Here is a 25,031-nt window from a genome sequence, read left to right on the forward strand (position 1 = left end):
CAGTGACAACGACACGGACCATCATGGTTTCTAGTGATAACTTCCATTTTCAGTACAAAGGACAATTTTTCACAAAAATGCAATAACACTTTTTTAAGCAGAAAACAAGTCTGATAATTTTTCATTGAGTTTGTTGTCATCAAATAAGAATGCTAAAATTAAGCATTGAATGTCGCCAGATTTTTTTCTGCCTATTATCGATTCCTCCCTATCAAAGTAAACATTGAATCCAAAGTCAATGTCGAATTCACTTTTATGACAAGAAAATACAAATCATCTTAACTGGAATAAGTAAATAATAAAACAATCATATACATATCCAACCAAATGATACCTCATTGACCGAGGTTAATTTCAATGACCCAACATGCCGTCCAAGCAGTTGCCATATTATCTAAATTTAGAATTTCTTCAAATTTAAATCTACAGTCAAACTGCAGAAGGTTTTGAAGCAACTGCTTTGCAATTCTGAATAAATACATCGAAAATACATTACATTAATTAACACCGTGCTTAAGATGAACGAATAAATTCTGAAAAAAGTTGAGGCTATTGCAGATTATTTTGGAGGAAAATAAACTTAAACTATCCAAGATTTTTAAATCAAACTGAAGAGCTAAAAACGCCACCATTTGGGAAACAAAAATGTGCAAAACTTTAAAAAATGCAATCTATATTTCATGACCAAACAAATCAAATAATTGAACACTCTTGTTATAAAAAAATACTATTGATAAGTTGACATGAAGAAAAAAGTAAAGAATCACAGTTCATCTCTTCCCATGGTACAAATATACCGTTTTTTTCTAACCTAGATGTTACTTTCGTGCGTTAAAAAGAGTATTGTTATGTTATGTTAGTTTTGAATATCACTATCTTCCATTTCAAAAACGACTTCAAAGCCGCACTTTAATCTTGACAGCTCTGCATTCAGCGTGTCTTTAGAAGGGCTGTCATCGGCTCTTGAATTTTCACAACTATCTTCCCTGTCCATAGTTTTATTAAAATCGAGCAGATCGGCATCAGTGATAACCGGTTTGTCATTTGTTGTTGGTAATATCTCATTGTCTTTACAAGTTTCTGTTTTAGACCCAGCGATTTTAGTCAATGTTAGTAACGTTTCTTTATCGACATACACATCGCTTGACCTTAAAGAATTACATTGTTCTTCTGATACAGAACCTTCAAAGTCGATGACAGGCATTTCCAACTCATTCTCATTAATGTTAACTTCACCGGCACTTTGAACATGTTGAATCACGGGAGCTGGGGTAAAAGAATTGCTATTTTGTGATTCTTTTTCGTTTGTTGGTATTTCAGACGTACTCAAAATACTGGTTTTTCTTGGACGGCCTCTCTTTTTTCTAATATTTGCTTTTTTAACATTCTTTTTCAACTCTGAAAATTTTTCCCAACTCGAACCTGACTCCAGTCGCATTGAAATACCTTCTACATGATCTATATGAACTGATCTTTCAGCACCAATGTCTCCTAAATTTTTATTAGATTGGCGTATTAATGTATGGACCTTCTTTGGTCTTCCTTTGGTTTTCTTTTTAACTGGCTGATCTGAGCACAAGTCTGTAGGGCTATTTTTATATCTCCCTCTTTTCCTTTTAATTTTTATTGAACCTGAAAATTCACATTGTTCTTTCTGCACGCTCAAATCATTCATACCACTATTGTAGCCAAAAGCATTGTGAAGTTTATTTTTATTTTTTGTATTACAGCCATTTTTCAAGTCTTTCAAAATCTTCTTTGGTCGGCTCATATTCTTTTTTAAAGTTACAGTCACAATACCATCCGAATTGAGCTCAATCTTCCTGCCTACGACCTCTTGTTCATTCTCTACAAGATTTTGGTCTTGAATTTCGTGGCACGTGGATAAGAGCTCGTTGGAGTCGGAAAGGAAAGACTTAGTCTTATTTTCTATAGGAAAATCCCCTTCGTGCTCACTAGATACAGCATCACACTTTTGTTTGTTTATCAGTTTTTTAGGCCGACCACGTCCTTTTTTTCTACATTTATCTGGACTTACGGTTTGGCTGAGGTGAGAGTTAATGCTACTGCAACCATTTACTTTTTTATGCCTTTCGTTGAAAATGTGTGTCTCTGTTTTTATAACATCGAAATTTGATGTAACATCGGATGAGAATTTCAAGTCATGGATTTCTTTTTTCTTGGGCCCGTGTTGCAACCAACTTTCTTTTTTGGGTCTCCCTCGCTTCTTCTTTATGACATTTATATTAGTAACACAATTGTTTTTCAACGAAGAATGATATTTTTTCATGATTCTATTCGCATGCATTACTTTGGAGTCTCTATCAAAAGTTGGAGCAAGATCTTGAATTTCATATTCATTGCCGGTCTTCAATCTACCCTTTTTAATAATGTCGAACATATTTTCTACACTTTCAACCTTCTCGCAAGTTAAAACTGGCATTTTTGGAGGTCTTCCTCGTTTCTTTATTATATTATCTGGAAACTGAGCCCTCTCCAAAGGCTTCATTTCAACGTCATCAGTACTATGTCGTTGGCTCAAAATCAACGACAAATTTGTTTCGTCCCTTAAGGATTTTTTGTGAGTCATTTTTGAGCATTCGACCCCTTCGTCATCAATCATACATCGTCCATTATCACAATTCAAACCATAGGAATGATGCAATAAATACTTTACACCTACATTTTTCTCACTCTCCTTTTGCTGTATAAAAATACCAATTTTTCCATTTGGTTTGGAATTTTCAAATCCGACTTGGTTTTCAGCACTTTTTGTGTCATAATCGTAATTTAAGTCCCCGTGCGACTTGCTAGTATTCCTTATAGAGTGATTTTTCAATTTGTGAAAAAGTTTCTTATGTTTTTCTTTTAATTTTTTTTTGCCAGACTCTGATATGATGATTTTTTCCTTAACAGAATTTATTTCAGGGTCTTCGTCAATTGTCAATTTATTAACACAACTTTCGTCACATGGTTTACCATGACTAGACATTTTTCTAGTTGCAGTAGTACTATGCGAATTAGATACAAAACCATTATTATCCAAAGGATCATTTTTCATAATTTGTTCAGTTGTTTTAGAGGGCCTCCCTCTTTTCTTCTTTTGATCAGCATTTGGTAGACCAAATTTTAATTTTGTCATTTTAAGACGTTTACTATTTTTTTTCGGCGGTCTGCCCTTTTTCCATTTTGTCATGAATTCTTTACTTGCACTTTTTTGCAATGAATTGTTTACACTTATCTCACAAAATTTAGCCTCTTCACAAAAAGCATTTGATAATTTACTATTTAGACCCTTTATTTTCATGGTTAACTTGCGCGGTCTACCACTCTTTTTCTTTCCTTTCGCATCTAAATCGAGGCTTTTCATCGATCCCGTGGTTTCATTAGATATAGGCACTGACGTTATTGAACTCCTCTCAGCTATTGACACCGAAGAAGAACTTGAAATATGTCTCTGATTGTTATCAACAGTCTTCATTGCTATTGGTGTCACGATCAAATCCTCAGACACACATTCTCGATAATGTCTTTGGTCATTTAATGGCTTAACGGTTATAGGTTGTGACTTCTCTGGAGACAACAAATCAATATTATTTGAAAACTTATTGTTCACCTGAGTCTTTCTTTCTGGTGTTACCAAAACCATTTCATGTGCCCCATTATCACCAGCGTTGTCAGTCTTAATGTCAGATTTATCAATTTTGTTGACAGACTTACTGGTTCGAGGAACATCATTTTGGGGTAACAAATCCTTATACATGTAATTGATAATATCATTGTCTTTCCTAGTGTTACTGTCAAGCCCTGTATATATTTTCGTAGAATCACATTTTTCTTTAGGTTGAATACCTTCCTTGCTGGAAACGTCACCATTTGTGGCTGGAAAACTAAAAGATTTTTTTGGTCTACCTCTTCCTTTCTTGGTTACAGTTTTGATTTTCGGTACCGAACTTAATTTTACTTTTTCTAATTGAGTCTCGAAATTCACAAGCGTTGAAATTCTACGCTTTCGTCCCACTTTGAAAGGAAACTTACCGAATTGCCGGTTTGTTCGCTTAGACACCCAAAAGTCAATAAATTTTCCTCTCTCAATCAATGACATATTTTTCATGACATTTAAATCATCTCTTTCTTTTATTAGTTTTTTGTTTGAGCCTTTAGGACGACCTCTCTTTTTTTTTGTTGTACAACCAGACGGTTTATTAGACTTTGAAACTACTTCATCCTGTGTACCATCTTCTTTCATTTTATCTGCAGAACTTTCATTTTCAACGAATGGTTTAACTTTTTTAGGTCTCCCTGGTTTTCTTTTAACCAACTTTATCTCCTCTGATGGTACAACTTTACACTTTGGACGGCCACGCTTTTTAGTTGAATGCAACTGTTCTGTGTTCTTTTGGTTTCTTTGCTTCAAATCATTCCCTGTTTCCAAATAGTCCAGTTCAATGTTTTTTTCTTTCCCTGAAATTATCTTAGCTTTGCATTTTGGAACAAATGGTTTCTTCTTTGACAGGTGTAGACAACCCTTCTTTAAAAGATGAATGTTTGACTTTCTTCCACAGGAATATCTTATCTTCGATTTATTTGCAACATCTTTAAATGGCATTTGCTTCATGTCTGAAATTATTTTTCGATTTCCTTTCACTTTACCGACTTTCATGAGTTTTTGTTGTTTTACACTTTTGTTATCTGACAGAACACGACCATGTTTTTTGTCTAAAGAATCTTCTGAACAGAAGACGGATGAAGCAACTTCTGGAGCATATGCATTTTGAATGATACCGGTAGGATACGTAATACATGTAACTACAGGTATTGAATCAGGATCAGGATTAGAATTCTCGAAAGAAGATTTAACATCTATTCCATTATCTAGTTTCATATTATCTGTGTTAGTATTACAATTACCACCCTCTGTCATAATATAAATAACATCACCGAAAACATTTTCTATCACAAATTGATCATCCAACGATGACGCATTTTGTTTGCTTTGTTCTTTACTTATCCTTTTCTCTACAGCTACAGCAGACTTTAAAGATTTTTTGTCGATTTTATTTCTTATTCTTTTACAATTTACAAGCACTTTGGATTTGTTGTCTTGATGTAAAAATGTCCCCTCTGATTTGAAATTACTTTCATTATGATTTCCGTGAAGGGTCAAATCTTGTTCACAACTATCACTTGTTGAGAACTGTTTTTCATCGATTGACCAAGTGCCCATGATCTGTATATGATTAAGGGAAGTTATATCTTCATCTAAGTCTGAAACATCATGTTTTTCCTGCTTGATGGAAGTGATCTTTGTTTCATAAGACTTTTCAATTAACTTCCCTGGTTCCAGAATGTCTCCCTGCTTTTCCAGATCAGATGTACTGGATGAATATATTTCACCTGAACTGTCTGGTTGTATTATTTGACCTATTTCACGTTCATCAGAAGGTGGTATTAGAAATGATTTCACGTTTGTATTATCTTGTTCTTCAACACAATCCATAATTGTTGCATCTGAATCAGAATCATCAGCCATATCTTTGTTAAATGAACCAATATCAATTGCTCCACCACACATGGACCCTTCTAAGTTAGTTTTGTTAAAAAGGATCTTGTCATTTTCACAGCCATCAATATATCTACCATCTTTGTTTCTCCCAGTATTTTTATGTAGACTAAAATTTTCAAATTTATTAAAATCAGAAGCAGTTGTACCTTCAAGATCTTGTCCCAGTAAACATGCATTCTCTAACTCATCATCTAGTATATATCTGTATGTTACTTCTGGCGAATTTTGACTTGATTGGGTTTCATATTCATTCAGACAATGCAGACCATCTTGCAGAAAACTTTGCGTTACTCTTGGTAATGAAGATTGCTTGGTCTCCGTCTCTGCAGTAACTTTATTTAAATTATCCATCAACCCATTATCCTCTGTCAAGTTTTTGTTTCTTGTGCTGAAGCAACATCCTCCTGTTTCACTACCTGAATTTTTTTCACTGAATATCTCAGATGATGTTACTTCATCGAACAGCCCAATGTTCTCCCTATTTCTTCTAGCTACATATGTCAAATAAAATATGTGTAATGTGTTCTGGTTCCAGTTTGAGCATACTCTGTTTTCATGTGTCCTTACTTCAATGGTAGTTTGAAACTGCAAATAAAGTAAACATCGTTACTAAAGTAATAAAGAAGTTTATTTATGAATTTAATAGATAAAGTTTCGGCTGATTGACCAATAAGAACTGATGCAGTTCAAAGCAATCACAGGTGGTTTACTGAGAACATCATAATGTCATTGAGTTAATGATCCTGTTAACATTTTTAACGTCGCTTCAAAGTTTAGGTATTTGTACAAAATTGTAAAGGAACAAATTGAAAAAAACATGAAGTTCTACGACGAGCCCACCTCACAGACTTGGTACTAGCACAGGTTACTCCCGTATTAATTTGTAAGCTGTAATTCAAAATTCTAGGCAGGGATTCCCTGCGCAAATCACCCATGATAAATTGTTTCTTGGACATAAAATGATAGCTTCATTAATATTTTGACATTTACAGCAGAAAATGCATACTGTAAACGTACTAATTTTCGCGGTGGACAGAATACCGCGAAAATAGTACACGCAAAACTGATTGTTAACACTATATAACGCTAATCATTTTTTAAACCGCGAAAATTGATACCCGCGAATAAGTTAATTTGACAGATTCCGCAAAAATTAGCAACCTCGAAAATTAATATGTTTACAGTAATTTTATATTGTGGTGCGCGTATAGAAGTTAGTTTGTTTGCTCAAATCAGAAAAAAAGTCACGATGGATGCTGTTAACACACAAATATAGCCATGGGTACCGTTTATAATGATATTTGTGGTGCTCTTTTTGGTTTTTTTTTTTTTGGGGGGGGGGAGATTTCTTTATTTATTTTTTTCTTTTTGTGTTTATTTGCTTTGTTGGTTATTCGAAAATAACAAAATAAAGCGGAAATAAATAATCAACAATTTTGTGCTACTAGAATGTTGAATTCAAGTCTTTTGGTTTGATTCGATCGGGGATGTAATGCTACTACGAGACTGACGAGAAGACGTTTCATGAATTAAATGTCCGCAAATTCCGAGCTACTAATATTAATTTCGATAGGGTAGTATGAACTTTTTTCCTGGTCTCATGTCTTCAAATAAACTTTTATTCATTTTCAACGACTTTTCAAAAGATAGATAATAATAATTTGAATGAAGAATATTTGAAAAATGCCTAGCAGAGTTCCTGAAAGAAACCAACTTTACTGCTAATGAAATAATTCATTTTGTTGTCTTAATAACTGTAAAGGGGAGGTATTTGTAATCCAATCCGACATTAATTAATGTTGTGGATATGGACATGGATTAACAGTGTCAAAAGTGTCAATACAATCTAGTACGGAATGGCCGTTTTCTAGGAGCCACACCTTTAAGTTGAAAACAGGGCGCATAGATATTATGTACAAAACCTTTACTCTCTGTGTGATTTAAATTTTTGCTCTAATGTGTTTTATATTTTCACCTTCCGTCATTAAATAAATGGCATATGTTTGGAAAAAAGACGCTGTCTTCTTTATTCCTCAAATCCCCGAAACAAGCAGACTTGCAGCCTAAGGTTACAATACAAAGGCTTTAATGGGTTTGCCAGAAGTGCAACATAAATGTTAATTATGATAATGTATTATCATAATTATTTTTTTCCTTTGGAAATTCAACGAAAATGTGAAACAAAATTTAAAATATAACTAAATAAATCGACTAAAACAACCTCCACATTAAACACATTTATGAATGCAACTTTTGTTCTAATAAATGATAATATTATTACAAAGAATAAAATGTGACCATGAAAACTGATTTATTCAACGGGTCATAGTTTTCCTTCCCTCGTTTGTATACCCCAGACTTGACTTTTTATGAGCAACTCGGCGGGTGTTTCTAGAAAAGCTTACCCTACCGGAGCACCTGGTCCATGCTCCCAGTTTTTAGTGGAGTCCGAGTTGCTCATTTACTTTTGTTACTTTGTATGTATGATTTTAGTTACTTTATGTTCTTTGTTGTGTATGTTTGTTTTCAATGTCTGGTCTTTGTCCCTGGATTACATTCTTTTGATTACCGCTATAACCTTGGTTCCCTTGATTACTCTTTAAAAGTCCTTTAATATCTTACAAAGAATAAAAAAGTGAGTAATTTTGAATTTCATATGCTGTTACCATTTTGGTCATGGTACGGGTAATTACGCCTCGCTGTTCATTGAGTTATGCATTTAAAATGATTAGTGAAATAGAGAGATAGTCTTGGGGATTTCAGCAAAAAAACGTAGATTTCAAACTGCAACTGTAGGATTCTTGTATTAGGATTACCCTATTAACCAATGAATTCAATATACAAACACAGTGAGCTATATTCCCTAAAAAATATAAACAGTATCTGATCTAGAATAACAATGCAGCTACAGAACAAGGATTGCACAGCCGTAAATCTTGTCCCTCATTCCAGTCAGAGTAAAAGTATTATCTTTACAGTGAAAAGCTATAACGTGTTTGTAATATTCTTTTTTTCAAATGGCTAAAGAGTAATATTAGCTTAAAGAGTTAATACATAAAACGAAATCAAATCTTCTGTGTTTCAATAGAAAAGAGTCATAAATGTATTTTAAGTTTCTACGACAGTTGGATGTTGATGATACTAGTATTGTGAATGTGAATCACACGTGGTTTTAAAGTTTCAATCATGATTTATAGAGGACAAATACATCTTTTCTGTTTAAATGAAATTCTACTTAGTTTTGTTCAGTTAATATTAGGAACATTTAAAAAAAGTTATAATGTCCTTACATATGTATATTAATTGGGAAAAATATGATACTTTCTATCCATATTTTATCAAATTCAAAATCATTTTTAACAGTACCCATATAAATTTTTATGTTAATGACATCAATCATGTCTGATTTCTATAATTCAATGAAATAAACTCTTTATTGTTAATCATTATTTTTGACACAAACTGTAATTCATTTTCGAGTCTTGATTTTAAAAAAAATTATGATATTATTTTTTTCACTTTCAAGGTATAAGCCTACATGGGTTAAGCGTGCTTGGGTATCAATCTTTGAACTAACAGGTTCATAAGTAACATGTGCTAGCAAGGAAATCTAAAGGTGGACCTTTTTGCATTTTTTCAAAAATATTTAAAACTTCCTCAAACCAACTTTAAAATAGTTCAGCATCTGTGTGTAGGAAGTAGCTTTTAGAACTTGATATAACATTACGGAAATTAAAACTATAAAAATCTTATTTATGAATAATCTAATTTCAGAAGGAACAGGCTTCCTGATTGGATAAAAATATTTGTCCATTATCTCATACACTAAATTCGTAATGTGAATGTGAGGTTATCAACCATTTTTGCGAATTTTGACACTAAAATTAAAATTGTAAGGAATGACTGTTATATTTTTCGGTCTATTTGAAATAACCTAAATTCCCGTGGTGCATAATAAAATGGTGCATCGCGTGATTGAGGTTACTTCCTGACAGACCAAAAAATGTAACAGTCATTCCTTAAAGAAATCATATTTCTAAAATAAAATACAAGATAACTTGTTGATTATAACATTAACAATCATAAACATAATAAAACTCTACGAAATTCATCAATATGTGAAATTCAATATTTAGCTATTGCCCGATCCAACAAGAGTTATAAAGGCTTTACTGAACTAACAGCTTTTCTAATATGATCAATTACACATGTATTGTTTATCTCAAAAATCATACTTAATTTCTTGCTTTTTTAAAGTCGCTGTCATTAGTGTATTTTGATAAAACATACTGTAGTCTGCAAACTATTTCATCTTGGCAAAATACCAATGTCATATACAATCTACGTAATTTGTATATCAAAAGTGCAACACCTCATGACAAACAAGACTGGTTTTGCAATCTGTTCCTGATCCTAAATTAGAATTAAAGTGAATTTGGCGGGTTTTGACATGCAGGAATACCCTCCTGTCTGATTATATTAAAAGTGCTACTTAAACATTGTAAAACCAATTACAAGCTGTAACAGTTCTGTGACTTTTTTTAAATGGATGAACAGACGAAACTATATGTCTTCAGACTTTCATTAAAATAAACTAACATAGTATACATACCTCAGTTCTTTCCCCTGGGTAAATGAAAAGCTCCTGTTAGACAAATTGAACAGACAGTTAGTTATAGAATGGTAAAAAGAAGATGTTTTATTTTGGTGTTTTTTATGATGACAAATTGAATTTTATGTCATATCTATTTTAGGAATGTATCTTTTTTTTAACAGGTGACAGGAAATAACCTGGTTTGTGAAAGTTTATAAACTGTGACTATGTTATTTTATAATGGATTAATTGAATCACGGAGTGCAGACAAATCAACGTTAATAATGAAATAGTACCAAGCCAGGTTATACAAGATAACCTTGTTTGCTCAAAGAGAACTAACCAATGAAAGAACTTGTTACAAATCAAATTAAATCATAACAAGATAAAATACAAAATTAGTATGTAAATAGTAAAATACCTATATGAGTAGCTGTACTTAGATTAAAGGTTGATTATACCCATTACACATCTATTTTAGTCATTTTTTAAATTCACATTAAAAAAAATACCTTCAATATTTTCAGTTCGTGAATATGATGATAACTGAGCCTTAATATTGGAAATTTTTATTACATTTTATAAAGATTCTGTATGGAATTTACTAATAAATACTGAAAGAATAATTAAAATTTGTATATTTCATATTCTTTTAAAAAAAACTGGCAGTTGCCGATTTTTCCCCTGTAATATTAAAAAACTAAAAATTCTCATTACATTTTAATAAAACATTTTCTTTCCTTTGAATGAGTGTTGATGAAATTTATGTTTGCCATTTTTACACAGATATGTTTTTTTTTGAAAGAGCAATCAAGGAAACCAAGATTCTAGCGGAAGTCAAAAGAATGTAATCCAGGGACGAAGACCAGACATGGAAAACAGACAAACACAATAAATATCATAGAGTAACTAAAATAATGCATACAAAGTAACAAAAGTAAATGAGCAACTCGCACTCCACTAAAAACTGGAATCATGGACCAGGTGCATCGGTAAGGTAAGCGTCTTCTGCTTTTATAGAAACACCAGACGAATTGCAAATAGAAAGTTAAGTCCGGAGTAGACGAAAGAGGAAAGGAAAACTATGACACGTTGAACTAATCAGTTTTCATGGTGCAGATGGATACACCAAAACGATCCACGAGTTCATGATAACCATAAAATTTCGCCGATACAAAAAAGTCTGCGTAGTTACAGAAAGCTATGGCATAACATATGAGTTGTGATATGAACACTCCATACGCAGGTGCTGAAAGGATGTTGCCACAGATGAAAGGAAAGTTGACAATTTTGAATGAAAAGTCATCACGCTAGTCGTAAAGTTTGGTCAAATAGTATTCCTTTACCATCGATCTCTAAGTGTAGGTCAAGATATGAGACTGACTTCACAGTGTCTGTAGTATCCTTTTTCTCAAGTTCTTGGTGGGTAGATGCGATGTATTAAATCCCCGAAACTAGGATTGTTTAACGATAATACGTCATCTTTCTAGCGGAAACTGAGATTAAAGGATCTAGCTAAACGATATTCTTTCTTTCGGATCAGATCAGCTATAAAGTCAGCCTCGTAAGACTGAAAGAATAGGTCAGCATGTAGAGAAGCACAATTTGTTCCCATTGGAATGCCGACCGTTTGTTGAAAAACGCGTCCACCTCACTGGACAAATATGTTGTCGATCGAAAATTCTGCATTTTTGAAAACATCTTCTGTACAGTTCGACGATGATTTGGGATTATTTTTTTTTTAAAGTATGAGGAATCTTTACCAAGAAATATATATTTGTATCTAGGTGTACCATCTTTTCCGGAGAAACAACGATGTATAATATTTTTGAGTCGGGATTTTAACTGAGCATGGGGAATAGGAGTATAAAGTGTTGAAAAAATCATAGGTTTCATTGCTTTTGTATTCTGATAATAATCTCGAATTGAGGGTCTATAGAAAATGTTCAGGGTCGGATTCAGGCGAGGGCGTGGCGGGCGTGCGCCCCTCCCTAAAAATTGCACAGCATGGGTTGTCAGGAGTATATTTAGGCGGTTTTAGGTTGAAACTTTAAGTTCTTGCTAATTTTAAAACAAAAGAATCTACATTGCACCCACTCTAGAATATTTAAACAATTTAACTTCAAAAATGTTTTAGTTTGCGCCCTCCCCCCCCCCCAATTTAAAATCCTGGATCCGCCCCTGATCTTTCGATTTTTTTTCAGGATCCATACTGAATAAATACCACTATAGAAAGAGTTTTGAAAGAGGTTTGGTGGTATATTTTGCAGATCAAGCTATGTAGCATTGTATGGATTCTTGTGGAGTTCAGGAATCTAATTCAATAAATCACAATCGTCTTATCACTGCTATTATTTTCTACGTCTACCTCTGATAATAAACATTGATGTATTACTTTTTCCAGACAAAAACAACGTTGTTTTGGGCTTTGTCTGCTGGTACAACATATTTTTCATGTATAGTAAACAATGTTCTTGCTACATCGGGTTCTTTGAAAACCGATGTAGCATGGACACTAATTGACCTACTTAAAACTTTATTACATTTCAAAATTTAAGACCTCACGGCCTTTACCCACTATAGCAGAAAATCAATGTTTTTTTTTCTCGTTTTATAGATTTTCTTGCGTAGTCCTCCACGGCATCATTAGAACTTTAAAGTTATAATTCCAATATATTGAGCGTGGTTCTCGATTACTTGGGACCTTCAGAAAGGACTTACGCACAGGTTCGTTTTCGATAATGCTTATATCTCCTGTAATGACGTGACCGGAAAGATCATATTTAAATAAATAGTTTTTGCGAGAACAGTCAGGTGGTTTCAGACTTCAAGTCCTCAATCTTGAGGTTCTGCAATAGCCTTTTATATTTGAACATTTTTGATGCAATAGGTGAAGTATAGGAATATGAAATAATCACTATTGATTTGTCCTTGAAATAATGGGGGGGGGGGTTGTTGGTTACGTTTTTTGTGACTGAGGATATTAGCCAAATTAATTGCATCTATACCTTTGTTGACAAACGGTAGTGGAAGAAATGATCGTTTTTATTCATCTTGACCTTTTACACAAACTGGTTTAAAGAGTCTGTGTATACCAATTTCCAAAATGATGGCAACAAGACTGTATAATGAAGAGGTAAGTTCAGGAACAGGAGTGTCAAGACTTGTTTTGTAAACGGAGTCCGTAAAGTGAGAGGTATAGTATAGAGTTTAGTTCGAATGTGATGAAGCCCAAGAGATTTTTGTATGAAAGGAAGAAGACCATCTATGGAAACATCATGCACCTTAGGTGACGTATAATGGCTATGGTCATGACTCCTTAATCGTCTTGGATTTTTGTCAAATAATTTAAAGACAATATTTTTACATAATTCCAAACACTATTTGCTCATTAGAAATATATATTTCTTTATGATTTAACAAGATGACAAAAGATTACTCTGTTTGATCTACTTTAAAGAAAAAACTTATCTTAAAAGAATTTAAAAAAAAATTCATATGGTTAAATTACAATTATTCTAAAAAGATTTCTTCAATGGGGAAAATAATTGGCAGAAAAATGTTTAGTAACTTTAGTTTCTTGTTATTAAGTGGGACAAAACTTTGGTGACCCTTATATCTTTTTGGTAAAAGTATGATGGAAGAATATCAGTAAAGTATTCTTTTTACAAATTTGAACAAAATTCTATACACTAGTTTTTAATTGTGCTCAGAATAAGGAAAATTCCCTATTTATAACCTATACAAGATTGTAAAAAATCTTCAACATTTAGGCTCAATTATCTAAAATCAAGTAAAGTGACCTATATTCTTTGTTAAATACTTAAGTATATTCATGCAACATCATTTATGAGAAAAATAAGGAAAATTTAGTAAGAACAAGAAATTAGGTATGATCTACCTTAAATTATATTTTTAGCAAGAGAAAGGAAACACTTGTACTTTAATTTTCGATTGGTGGCTCCAGTTTATTTTTGCCAAATTTTTCAGTTTGCATTATGTTGAAAGTTATTTTATGCTGAATGATTTATATGCATATGCCTGGATACTTAATTTGCAAATAATTACTGATCGTGAAATTTTTAACAATAAATACACCACCATTAAATAAATACAATAACTACAAGAATGAGAAATAAAAAAAACTCAATATACAAAGCACTGTCAAAGCTGAGTTATATATTATAATCATTAATATTTAAATCTTTTTAGTAGTTTGAAAGGCATGTCTAATCAGGCATGTGATGATATGAATATTTTTATTCTATTGCTGCTATGCAATAAAGGTCCCGAGCAGGTCCGGGTGTCAAAAGAATAGGCCTGCAGCAGCGCTATGCTTGTCGTAAAAGGCAACTAAATAGTGCTCAGAAACCTAGCCGGGGGCTAGCAACTGGGCTGTGTGTCCCACGTGGTGGAATGGGGTACCCCTGGCATGTTACATTCTGGGGTTGTCAGGCTATAATACGGAAACCCTGACTGCAAACCATAGTGGTGCACCGTGTTGGGAAAGATGCCACGTTCCTCGCACGTTAAAGTACCCTGCTGTGGTATTCAATAGGAGTAGGAACCTATGTGCTACGCCACAGAGGCTAAACTGCCCGACCCTACCAATCCCTCCCTATTTCTAGTGGCTATCAAAATTTGTCACCCCTGCTACCCCTGTGTCTCATCCTTTTTTCATTTCATCATTATCATTTCATGTTCATTTTATCATCAATTTCATGTTCATTGCCTGAATATAACTATTTCATGTTTAGCACCTGAATATAACTGAAATATTGCTGCTCAAGGCTAGAAACCACTAATTCCACTTCCCATAGGCTTCTATGCTAATTTGACAATATTCAATGGCTTCCCTGGACTTTACCTTAACTTTAACCTGCAGAGGACTATATATCAGCATAATTCTACATATGTCAGCTCACAATCCTCAGAATGGCATGTGGGGTTAGCAGACTTGCAGTGCAGTACTGGTCACCGGAAGCGAAGGGTCTATAAATAGCATGGGAAATCCCAGTGTTTTCACAAGATAGGGGTATATTTAGAAACCATTATGGAGATTAGGCTTCACATCACAAGAGGCAAAATCACCTATAAAATGTACAGAAATGTTTTTCCTTTCAGAAACTGTTTAAATTTTTTAAATAAGATGAGAACTTTTTTCACAGCACCATGAGGAACAGGGATAATTTCTGCATAGGACTATTTTTGCGTACGTTCCAAATGCTCATTGGTTGAATTGGTGGTCTGTAACCTCGAGCGTTAAACCCCAACAATCAATCAGCTATGCAATAACCCCAGAAATTTTGCAGTGTATTTCAACCAATTATTATATTATTATTATAGTGTTTTTTATCCAATGTTCCTGGTGTAATAAATTTTGATAATTCATACTGCGAAATAAATTCAGTAATTTCACTCTCGGACTTTCTTCCGCCAAAACATAATAACTTTCATATCAATCCGCTAACCACAGAATTTAATATTCAGGGTGAAAATATCGACAGATTATGAATAAAATCTATATAATAAATAGGATAATCAATTGGTTATTATGAATACCCAAAATATGATCACTCGTGCCATTTAACTCGTGCACGGAACTTGCACTCGTTCAATCTTGGCATTCTTTGGCACTCCTAATAATATTTTAGTTATTCACTCTTTGCAATTTATTATCCTAATAATATTAAATTGTAAACAGATTATTATATGAGATGCATTGAATTTATTTCAGCAAAATAGAAATTTGCAATAACATGATCATAGGACCTGCCAGATTTTTTCATGGGTCTTTTACTAAGATTTAATTTTATAGCAACACATGAAAAAAATATATATAAGAAAAAGTGCAGCCTTATGTGTTTGGTTTCAATAATATTCTTCCCAAAATCTGTAATTGATGAGAAAAAATATTTCATATTATCATCACTGAGCAAATATTTGTACACATTAATGAATAACATACTATAAAGCTTAAAATAACATAAAGATATGCAAATTTTAACATGTTAAGTCATGAAATATACTTACAAACTTTTTTCTGTAAGTCTGGCTGGTGAATACTAAGTCATCTAGAACTTTGTAAAATTGTTGGGCACTTTTCAGGAGGCATGGTTCACACTGGAAGAAGTATATACCTTATACAGAAAAAGACCAATAAGATGTCTGGAACAGTATCACAATCACAACATTTGGCAACAAATACATATAATACATGCATAAGAGGACAACCATTTGATTCCTAACAGTGTTTTATATATAAATATCTTGGCCTGGAAAATTTGAAAATTAATATTCTGGCCTCAACTACCCATAAAATAAAATGATAAATTTTCTCACATCCAGATCCTACTGTACAGTTTAATAAAATAAATAATGTAGTCATAAAGCATTTGAAAAATAAATTTCTAATTCACAAATTTTAGAAAATAAATAATCTGTCCCAACCAAAACTGCTGGCACCAAGAATCAAATGGATGTCCCATAAAAACTAGTGTCCCTGAACCAATCCCCGCAATTATTTGATGGATTGGTGTCCACTGACTAAATGAACACTGACGAATCAATAACCAATCACTGGTGACCGACTTGATTACAGTTTTGCTATTATAAATGATGGATTTCATGTAAATTTTAAATTTTCCATTGGAATGAATCAAATTTAAAACAATACAAAATTTATCTCAAAGACATTAAATTCACATGTTGTACATGTATTTTTGTTAAAAATAAAATAAATGTAAAATAAAAGTCATTAATTGATGTTTCAATCTATTGTTATTAGTAATTTTGTGTAAAAATTCACATACGAAACAACACAATCTATAAAATACAGCTCAGTGGACATGTGATGCGACACTAGTTTAACTGATCAGTTTGACAGATCAAAGACTGATTGGAAACCCATTGGTGATCAATGCTTGATTGAATCATAGTTGCACAGATCAGTTTAGGTACATGTACATGTGATTGTATATGTAAGTTTTTTAAACAAAATTGTCATACCATCTTCTTGTAATGTATTGTGGAAAATTGAACCAAATCTTAGACAGAAAAATATATTTTTTTTCTAATCTTAATATTTTACAATGATTCAAAAAATATTTTGATTTTTCAAACAAAAGATGCATGATAAAATCCATCTAAACAAATAAGATGCTGGACCAAATCCACATCAAAATTAAAAGTATGCAAAGACTTAAAATCATGACAGTCTTCAAAGTTAATTTTTTTTCAGAAATTTTAGATTATTTTGAAAAAAAAAATAAAATTATTTCAAATTTGAGCAAAAAATTATACAAGATGCAAAAGCAGTTCTAGAGATTAACTAAAAAAAATTGTTGTTGACATGGAGTATGGATGGAGGATTGCAAACATTTACAAAGTAGGAATGTGTATCATGAATAAAGTACATGTATCTTTATTTGTACTGAGACTATATTGGCCTTATCGGTTTATTCCTTTAATGCCAACATCCTTTGATTTAACGACAATTTACCAGTAACATTTTGTTGATGTTCAAGGAATAGGTGTTAGTGGTTATCACAACAAAAGTGCATGCTTATCAAAACACCCATACTAATTGACAGCTAGGTAAATCACAGGTGATTTATTACAGTTCATATTTCAGATAGTTATTCCAGTTGTTAAAATCTTGTTTTTTTCTTTGGCTGTTTCTACTTAAGCATTTCTTCACAAAATTATACATGTACATGTATAGCACAATAGACTTTAGAATTAGTTCTGAAGTCAAATAACTTGGATATTTCAATCTATCATTCTATTTTATGTAGGAATACTAGTACTAAGCACTAGTACTAGTTACTAAGTATGAGGTTTTTGTTCAATTTAATAAAATACTTGTAATTGCTACGCAATATATTCATATTAATTAGTGGAAACGTTAGAATGAAAAAGAATGAAATAAATCATATCTTCAATATTAAAGTTCAGAGGTTGAAATAATGTTTATTGATGTTAAATTTCTGAATTTCTTTAATATTTTGGTATATAATTTATACATTTCTTTACATAATAGTAAAAAATAATGTTACAATTTTATTATATTTTTACAAATTTTTAACAATTCAATTTTGTTGTATTCTTACATATTTTTAAAAATCTGCTTTTTTTTTCATATAAAAAAGGTATAAAATGTTCCATTTATCAACTTTATTAATTAATCTCAACAGTTAAATACAATAAAAACATTTTAATTGTTATACAAACTCCTATTATTACAACATAAGCAACTATTGTAATATTTTTGTTGGCATTCAAGAAATAGGTAACATATAAAATGTTGGCATTCAAGGAAGACACCCTTTGATCACTTAAATCATTTTCAAGTATAAACGCAAGTTGACATTAACTTTACTGAAATGATAAGGGCTTTTTGAAGTATATTAACTACAAACACTTACATTTATGATGGCACATCTTTAATATCAAAATTGTGGGAGAATATATAAAAATTACACATTGAAAATTTTAAAACAAAATTTTAGAAATATACAAATTAAAATAGAGTCAAAGTATTATTGTTTGTGAGTATCAATTAATTTTCATGGTTTTGATTGGTTTGGCAAACCACAAAATTTGGTTCCCAACCAAATGGAAATTTCCCACTGAATGAATTTAAGAATCTACAAACTGGTGCTTTTTCCCTAAACCATGAAAATTGATATCCACGAATAAAAGTACTTCCACAGTATATATAGGTAGACCAAGACGGTTGCACAGAGATTTCTAAATATTATGCGACTTAAACTTACATGCTTAGCAATGGGTACATTGATGTAAATTACAAACATCTGAAACAAACTACCCACATCTGTGTCCCTGAATGTAAACTTAACCACATTTGAAACACTGGTTAAATTAATTAAGTTCAACTTTATTTGGACATGCCTACTGAATACTTAAAAAAACACATCCACTGTGCTTAAAACCAAATTATTTGTAAATAATACATATGTACTGATTTAAATGTAATTTCTTACATGTGGCTTGATCAAATGATCATTGAACTTGATCAAATAGGTGGGAGCTAGAAAGAGAGAGAAATATCCTCTATCCTATGAGTAAAAACATTAAAAAGCAATATTAAATTCCAATCATTTAATAAGCTAACTAAATCTGAAACTAAATGAACTAAACAATATTAAATATGTTTAAATGTATTAAAATGTAGGATTCAAGAGAAAATGTATCAATAAAAGTGAATCCAAGCATATGTGATTTTTGTATTGAATGTAAGAGATTGTTTTGAGAAAAAAAAACAGTTTGAAATTTTGCAATTATCAAATAAAAACATATATCTGTTTTTTTTTTCAATTTTAAAAATTTGTTGCAAAAATACAAATTCAAGTTAAAACAAATAAACATAATAATTTTAGAATGAAGAAATGCTGTAAATCACTTCAAGAGATTTTCTATAATTCTACAAAATGCATATGCTATCAAATTTAATGAAAATGATCATCACCTCTGCTATTCATAAGTGGTTAAAAAACTTTCTTCAACCAAAATAGAAATGATACTTAATAAATGTTGATAAACATTTACACTCATCTATTTACTTAAATTACCAAATTGCTCAAATAAGCATTTTCTGTGATATTAAAAAAATCTGTACTACTATGAGTACCATATACCATTTATCTCAGATTATGCGACTCAAATAAAGGCAGTTGAGCCTTTTAAAAACCCTTGATAGTTCATACATTGTATCTTAAGTGATTTATCTAACAGAGTTGCTCATTTACTTTAGTTATTTCATATGTATTATTTTGGTTATTTTATGTTCTTTGTTGTGTTTGTCTGTTTTCCATATCTGGTCTTTGTCCCTGGATTACAATCTTTTGATTTCTGCTAGAATCTTGTTTCCCTTGATTACTCTTTCGAACCTAGATAGGAATCTTTAATTTGTCCTGAGTGGCAGATCAATAGGGGTGCAGGGGATTCACACACTCCAATTTTTTGGGGAAAATTTGTCATTTTCATGTGTACAATTGACAAAAAAAAATGATAAATAATGTCCTAGCACCCCTTTTTTTTCTAAGGAACCTCAGCTGGCACCTCTTTTTCAAAGTGTCTGGATCCACTCCTGATCCTGCATTGTAATTAGTTGTAATCCTATTATTTGGATTTTATACCAATAGAGAATTTGAGTTTGAATTTAAAAAAACCTCTCATTGTATAAATGTGTTTACAAAATTATTTAATAGTAAAGAATCAAACATATTCTACTGCGAAACATGTTAGCAAGATTAATTTATACTATGAATCTATGAAGGAAACCAACTGTTTCCATCTTTTTCATCTACTTGATATTGAGCCAAGATGTTCAAAGCAGTAGGTACCATTCATTTTTTTAAACTGTCATAACACAAGTGTACAAACCTGTCTGCTTGCTATCACATTTGGTTCCTCTGTATCTTCCATGTTGTGACTTAATGCACTGAAAAGCACAAGGGAGATATTAAATGTTAATATCAGAAAGACCATGTTTGCATAATACTATAAATTCACTTTTAAGCACTACTGTATGCAAAAAAAATTATTTTCAATGAAACAAATTTTGATCCTTTAAAAATGAACTTCTTTGTTCATAACTATATGTACATGAAGAAATGCAAATCTTTGTTATAAATAGAAGTTACAGTATGTACAAGATGATGTCATGTTTTTATAACATGTACACAAATATATTTGTAACAGCTGTAATGAAAATAAGAACAATTAAACACATTTTTGTTTTTGTACACTCAACTAAATGGAGCTTTGTGAAGTTTTGATTAAAAACATGTTGATGTAACATGTTCAATTCAATACTTGGAAGACGAAACAGATGTATCATGTGATCCACTATGTTGCTTTTTTTCCCAACTGGGTAACTAAATAAATGAAGCATTATAGAAGTAATCTTACAGCACTCTAATCCAATACAAATTGTGAAATACTGTTTTAAGTTGTATTTCTTTATAGATACATGTAACGGTACATGTATATACAAGCTAGTTAAATATTGTACTCAAAACAGAAGACAAAAAAATTGTACTGGAACATAATTTTTGGTACCTTTTTTAATTACCTAGTACATGAACAATTTTTGTAGAATCAACTGCTAATGTTGGAAAGTATTTTATTTTAACTTTAAGTCAGAATTTTACATATTTGTCCAGCACATCCATTTAGTTTACATGACATTATTTTGAAATGTTTAATGTTATACAAATGAAGTAAGCATAAAGACTTGATGGAATGCCCTAAAGAAATAGATTACAGTAGTGTATACTTTTAAAGCAGATATCTTAAAAACTGCAAGCTTTACTTCCAAGAAAAGCCATAAATAGTTTACTAAAAAAAGGATACAGCCATTTTTTTTCTTCAGGAAAGCATACACAAAAAATTGTAACAATACAAAGTTGATGTTTAATTTGTTTTTCAAAATTTAGGACCAACATATAAAACATACAAATGGTCAGAACTAAAAATTTAAGTCATAAAAAAACGTGTATAAAATGTATAATTTCATATATATTTATATGATATTGGAAAATAGATATATAATTACATGTAAAAAACATTTCATGCAGGTCCTAAACATATGTTTCCATATGATTTGAAAAATATGAATTTTTCTACAAACTAGACCCAGTAGAACAATCAATAAAACCAACCATCCTGTATTGTTGTAAAAACTAAAACATGGAGGTTTTAGTAACAAGGAAATTTTAGACAAATTGCATATATTTAACTTAGTAATTATTAACTCTTACTTTCTGTTAAATTCGCCTGAATATAGCTGTAATATTGCTGCTCAGACGTTAAACCCCAACAATCAATGAATGTTAAATCATCAATGCCTACATCTATGATTTATGGTGAAAAAAAAGTAAACAAACTTCTTAGGTCTATTAATCATTGCTTAAATTGAGAATGCAGGGTTCTAGAATCCCTATTTAAATTGAGAATGCAGGGTTCTAGAATCCCTATTTAAATTGAGAATGCAGGGTTCTAGAATCCCTATTTAAATTGAGAATGCAGGGTTCTAGAATCCCTATTTAATTTTAAGTTGAATTTTAGGATAGGGAGAGATTAATCTGCAAGTTGTATTTCAATTTCTGTTGTGGAATTAATGTACTGTGGAAAAGAATGGAAAGCTATCTTTTTGCACAAAAAAATTCTGACTACATGTATATACCAGTCTTTTTGATGATATTTTTAAAAAGGTGCAGTTGAAAAAAAAAACAACAAAAATTTGGTAAGTACCAGATAACTACAAATATTGATTTATCAATTATTCAAAGAGAAAAAAAATTAGTAATAAAATAATAACTTTACAGGTTTTCAAAAGAAAAATTAATCATAAATTTCTATTAAGTTTGACAAGAAATTTATAGGAACTGAATGAAATGGAGAAATATTTAGAGAGTTGTTGATGTTTGGAATAAAATATTGTTATGGTCTCAATTACATGCAGATAATGTACAATTGTACAACTAAAAAATAATAAAAAAAAAATATTTCGAAACTAAATTAATAACTATCATTTTTTTATTTTTGTGAAAAATACTTGGGCCATTTATATAGAATCCCCAACAGTTCCTGAAAAGATATAAAATCATTATAAATCTTGAAATTGATATAAAAATACATAATTCTAAATATTAGACAATTTCATTGTAACCCAGCAGGATATTTTTCAGTACTTGTTGAAATGATGTGTAGCCTCCAATACATAGATATTTAGGTGATTGAAACCTAAAAAAAATGGTAAAAAATTCAACTAGAATTAGAGAAACAATTATTAGAGAAACAATTGATTGATCTACTTCGTTTTGGATGTTTTTTTTAATTTTTAATTTGTCTTATTTCCAAAAATAAAATAAAAAAAAATACAATACCTTTGTACACTTAAACTATGCATAACAATTAATGATCACTTTAAATAAAATGTGAAATGGGAACTATTATCTTAATATTTTATTGTTTGGTCAATTTACGGAGTCAATTTTATTTTATAAACATTATTTTGTAGCACCATTTATTTGATTCCAAAACAATTATGCCATTTTGAGAAGAAAAAACTATAATTCGTTTTGTTGCCTCCCTACAAGGCTTCCGTTAAAATGCCTCTAAATTTCTTGGTTATGTGGGACAACATTTAATTTAACTACACAAGTTAGATCTTTTCCCCACAAAAATATAACCAATACGCTTAATAATATTTTTGCAAGCAGAAAAAAAATATAACTGACAGGCAGTTAATTTAGCATATCCCCGATAAAAGTTGCCGACACCTTCCATTCAATTTCTCCATTTTAATATATAGTGTGACAACCTTCATACTCATGGCTCCATACTGTCGAAATAAATACCTGTGTTGATATTAACGACTTTCGGTACATGCGTATTTATATATGAAATCACAATTGCATTACCTATTCTAAATTCTGGACAACATTACATCATTAAACAATTTTACCACTATTTCTTCCTCTCTATGCATTTTGTTGTTGTTGACCCGTCATTTCCGGTTGTAACAGTTGTATTTCACAAGTTTGTTTGGCGGAGAACTTTAAACCGACACAAATGCAATCGAGAATATTAACGAATATAAGCGATTACATCAATAGTGCATTTAAATAGATCAATTCCAATAAAGTCCATACACTTCAGATGAACATTCGGGGAACAAAAAAAAAAAAAAAAAACAAACCAAATCGACACAAAAATCTGGGATTTTTTGAGGAATATGATTGCATCAAGGAGCAAGCTACTCCTTACCCCGAGCATTGCGTAAGTCCCGGTGGTCTGGAGTACGAAGTAAGCGCGAGGGCTATCTATGGCACAACGTGTTTATATTCATTTCAGTTGATAGATGTCTAATATAATTTAGTAGATATATTCTATTTTTAAATATCATATGAAATATATAAGATATCTTATAAAGTTTATCTTATATATATATATATATATTTCATGAGATATATTATAAAAGAAAGTTTACAAGGTTTGTCGTAAAATATATAATTTATCTCATAAAGTATATAAGATATCTTTTAAACAAAATGTTATAAGATATCTCATGAAATATTTAAGATATCTTATATACTTTATGAGATATCTTATAAAGCATATAAGATAATTAAAAAAATAGAAGATGTCTATTAAATTATATGATATCTACAAATTGAAATAAATATAAATACGGCGTGCCAAAGGTATCACCTTCCTTCATAGTTCATAGTTATAAAGTGGAGACCGGTTTTCTATTAGGACTTGCGTGATATAATAGTCATTTTTGTTCTTTGTTGTGTTTGCCTATTTTCTTTGGTTGTTGTCCATTGATGGTGTTCTTTTTGATTTAGGAACTAATCCTGGATCCCTCGAATTGCCTCTTGATTTCAATTCAATGATATGAAATAGCCCGTCTCACATTACAGAGTTAAGACGAAACTTTCCCGCAAGCCCGAGTTAATAAAATGTATTTTGTTTTCATGCATGCATCAAAATATAAAGTATTTATGTTATCAGGGACTTAATCATTTAACTGCAGATCTATATTGGGTACTATATACAATCAGCGACTTTATCTATTTAGATATCCATATCTAATATACACTCCCTGATACACTCACCAATGCTTAAATGCACTAAATATTAGATTTTCAGAGAAGTGTCGGATATATAGGATCTTGTGTCGTGTTGGCGCCGTAGCCTTTTTCGCCTGTTGCTTTTTATACCCCACCACACTAAGTAGTGAGGTATTATGTGATATCCTCCACAAAGTTGCGTATCCGTCCGTCTGTCCACCCCTCGATGATAACTTGAGAACGGACCATGAATGAATTCCTTTTC

General features: G+C 31.4%; 1 protein-coding gene across 1 annotated transcript; it reads right to left on the reverse strand.

Annotated features, from left to right (window-relative positions):
* Positions 1-719: 719 nt before the first annotated feature.
* On the reverse strand, positions 720-23,711 carry LOC148628396 (uncharacterized). Its single transcript, XM_088586748.1, has 5 exons — positions 23,612-23,711; positions 20,568-20,625; positions 16,194-16,283; positions 10,179-10,211; positions 720-6,151 (listed from the first exon to the last, which is right to left on the reverse strand). Exons 2-5 carry the CDS (start codon positions 20,607-20,609, stop codon positions 857-859), a joined length of 5,460 nt encoding a protein of 1,819 aa, XP_088442874.1. The 5' UTR covers positions 20,610-20,625; positions 23,612-23,711; the 3' UTR covers positions 720-856.
* Between the last annotated feature and the right edge of the window lie 1,320 nt (positions 23,712-25,031).

Source organism: Perna viridis, chromosome 1 (assembly GCF_037379345.1).
Source record: "Perna viridis isolate PV_CMFRI_1.1 ecotype Kerala chromosome 1, ASM3737934v1, whole genome shotgun sequence".
Taxonomy (NCBI): Eukaryota; Metazoa; Mollusca; class Bivalvia; order Mytilida; family Mytilidae; genus Perna; species Perna viridis.

Coding starts and splice junctions, on each gene's coding strand:
- LOC148628396 (XM_088586748.1), bottom strand. CDS start 20,609: ATGGAAGATACAGAGGAACCAAATGTGATAGCAAGCAGACAG. Junction 16,284..20,567: donor ATGTGATAGCAAGCAGACAG/GTTTGTACACTT, acceptor TACTTCTTCCAG/TGTGAACCATGCCTCCTGAA. Junction 10,212..16,193: donor AGACTTACAGAAAAAAGTTT/GTAAGTATATTT, acceptor TTTGTCTAACAG/GAGCTTTTCATTTACCCAGG.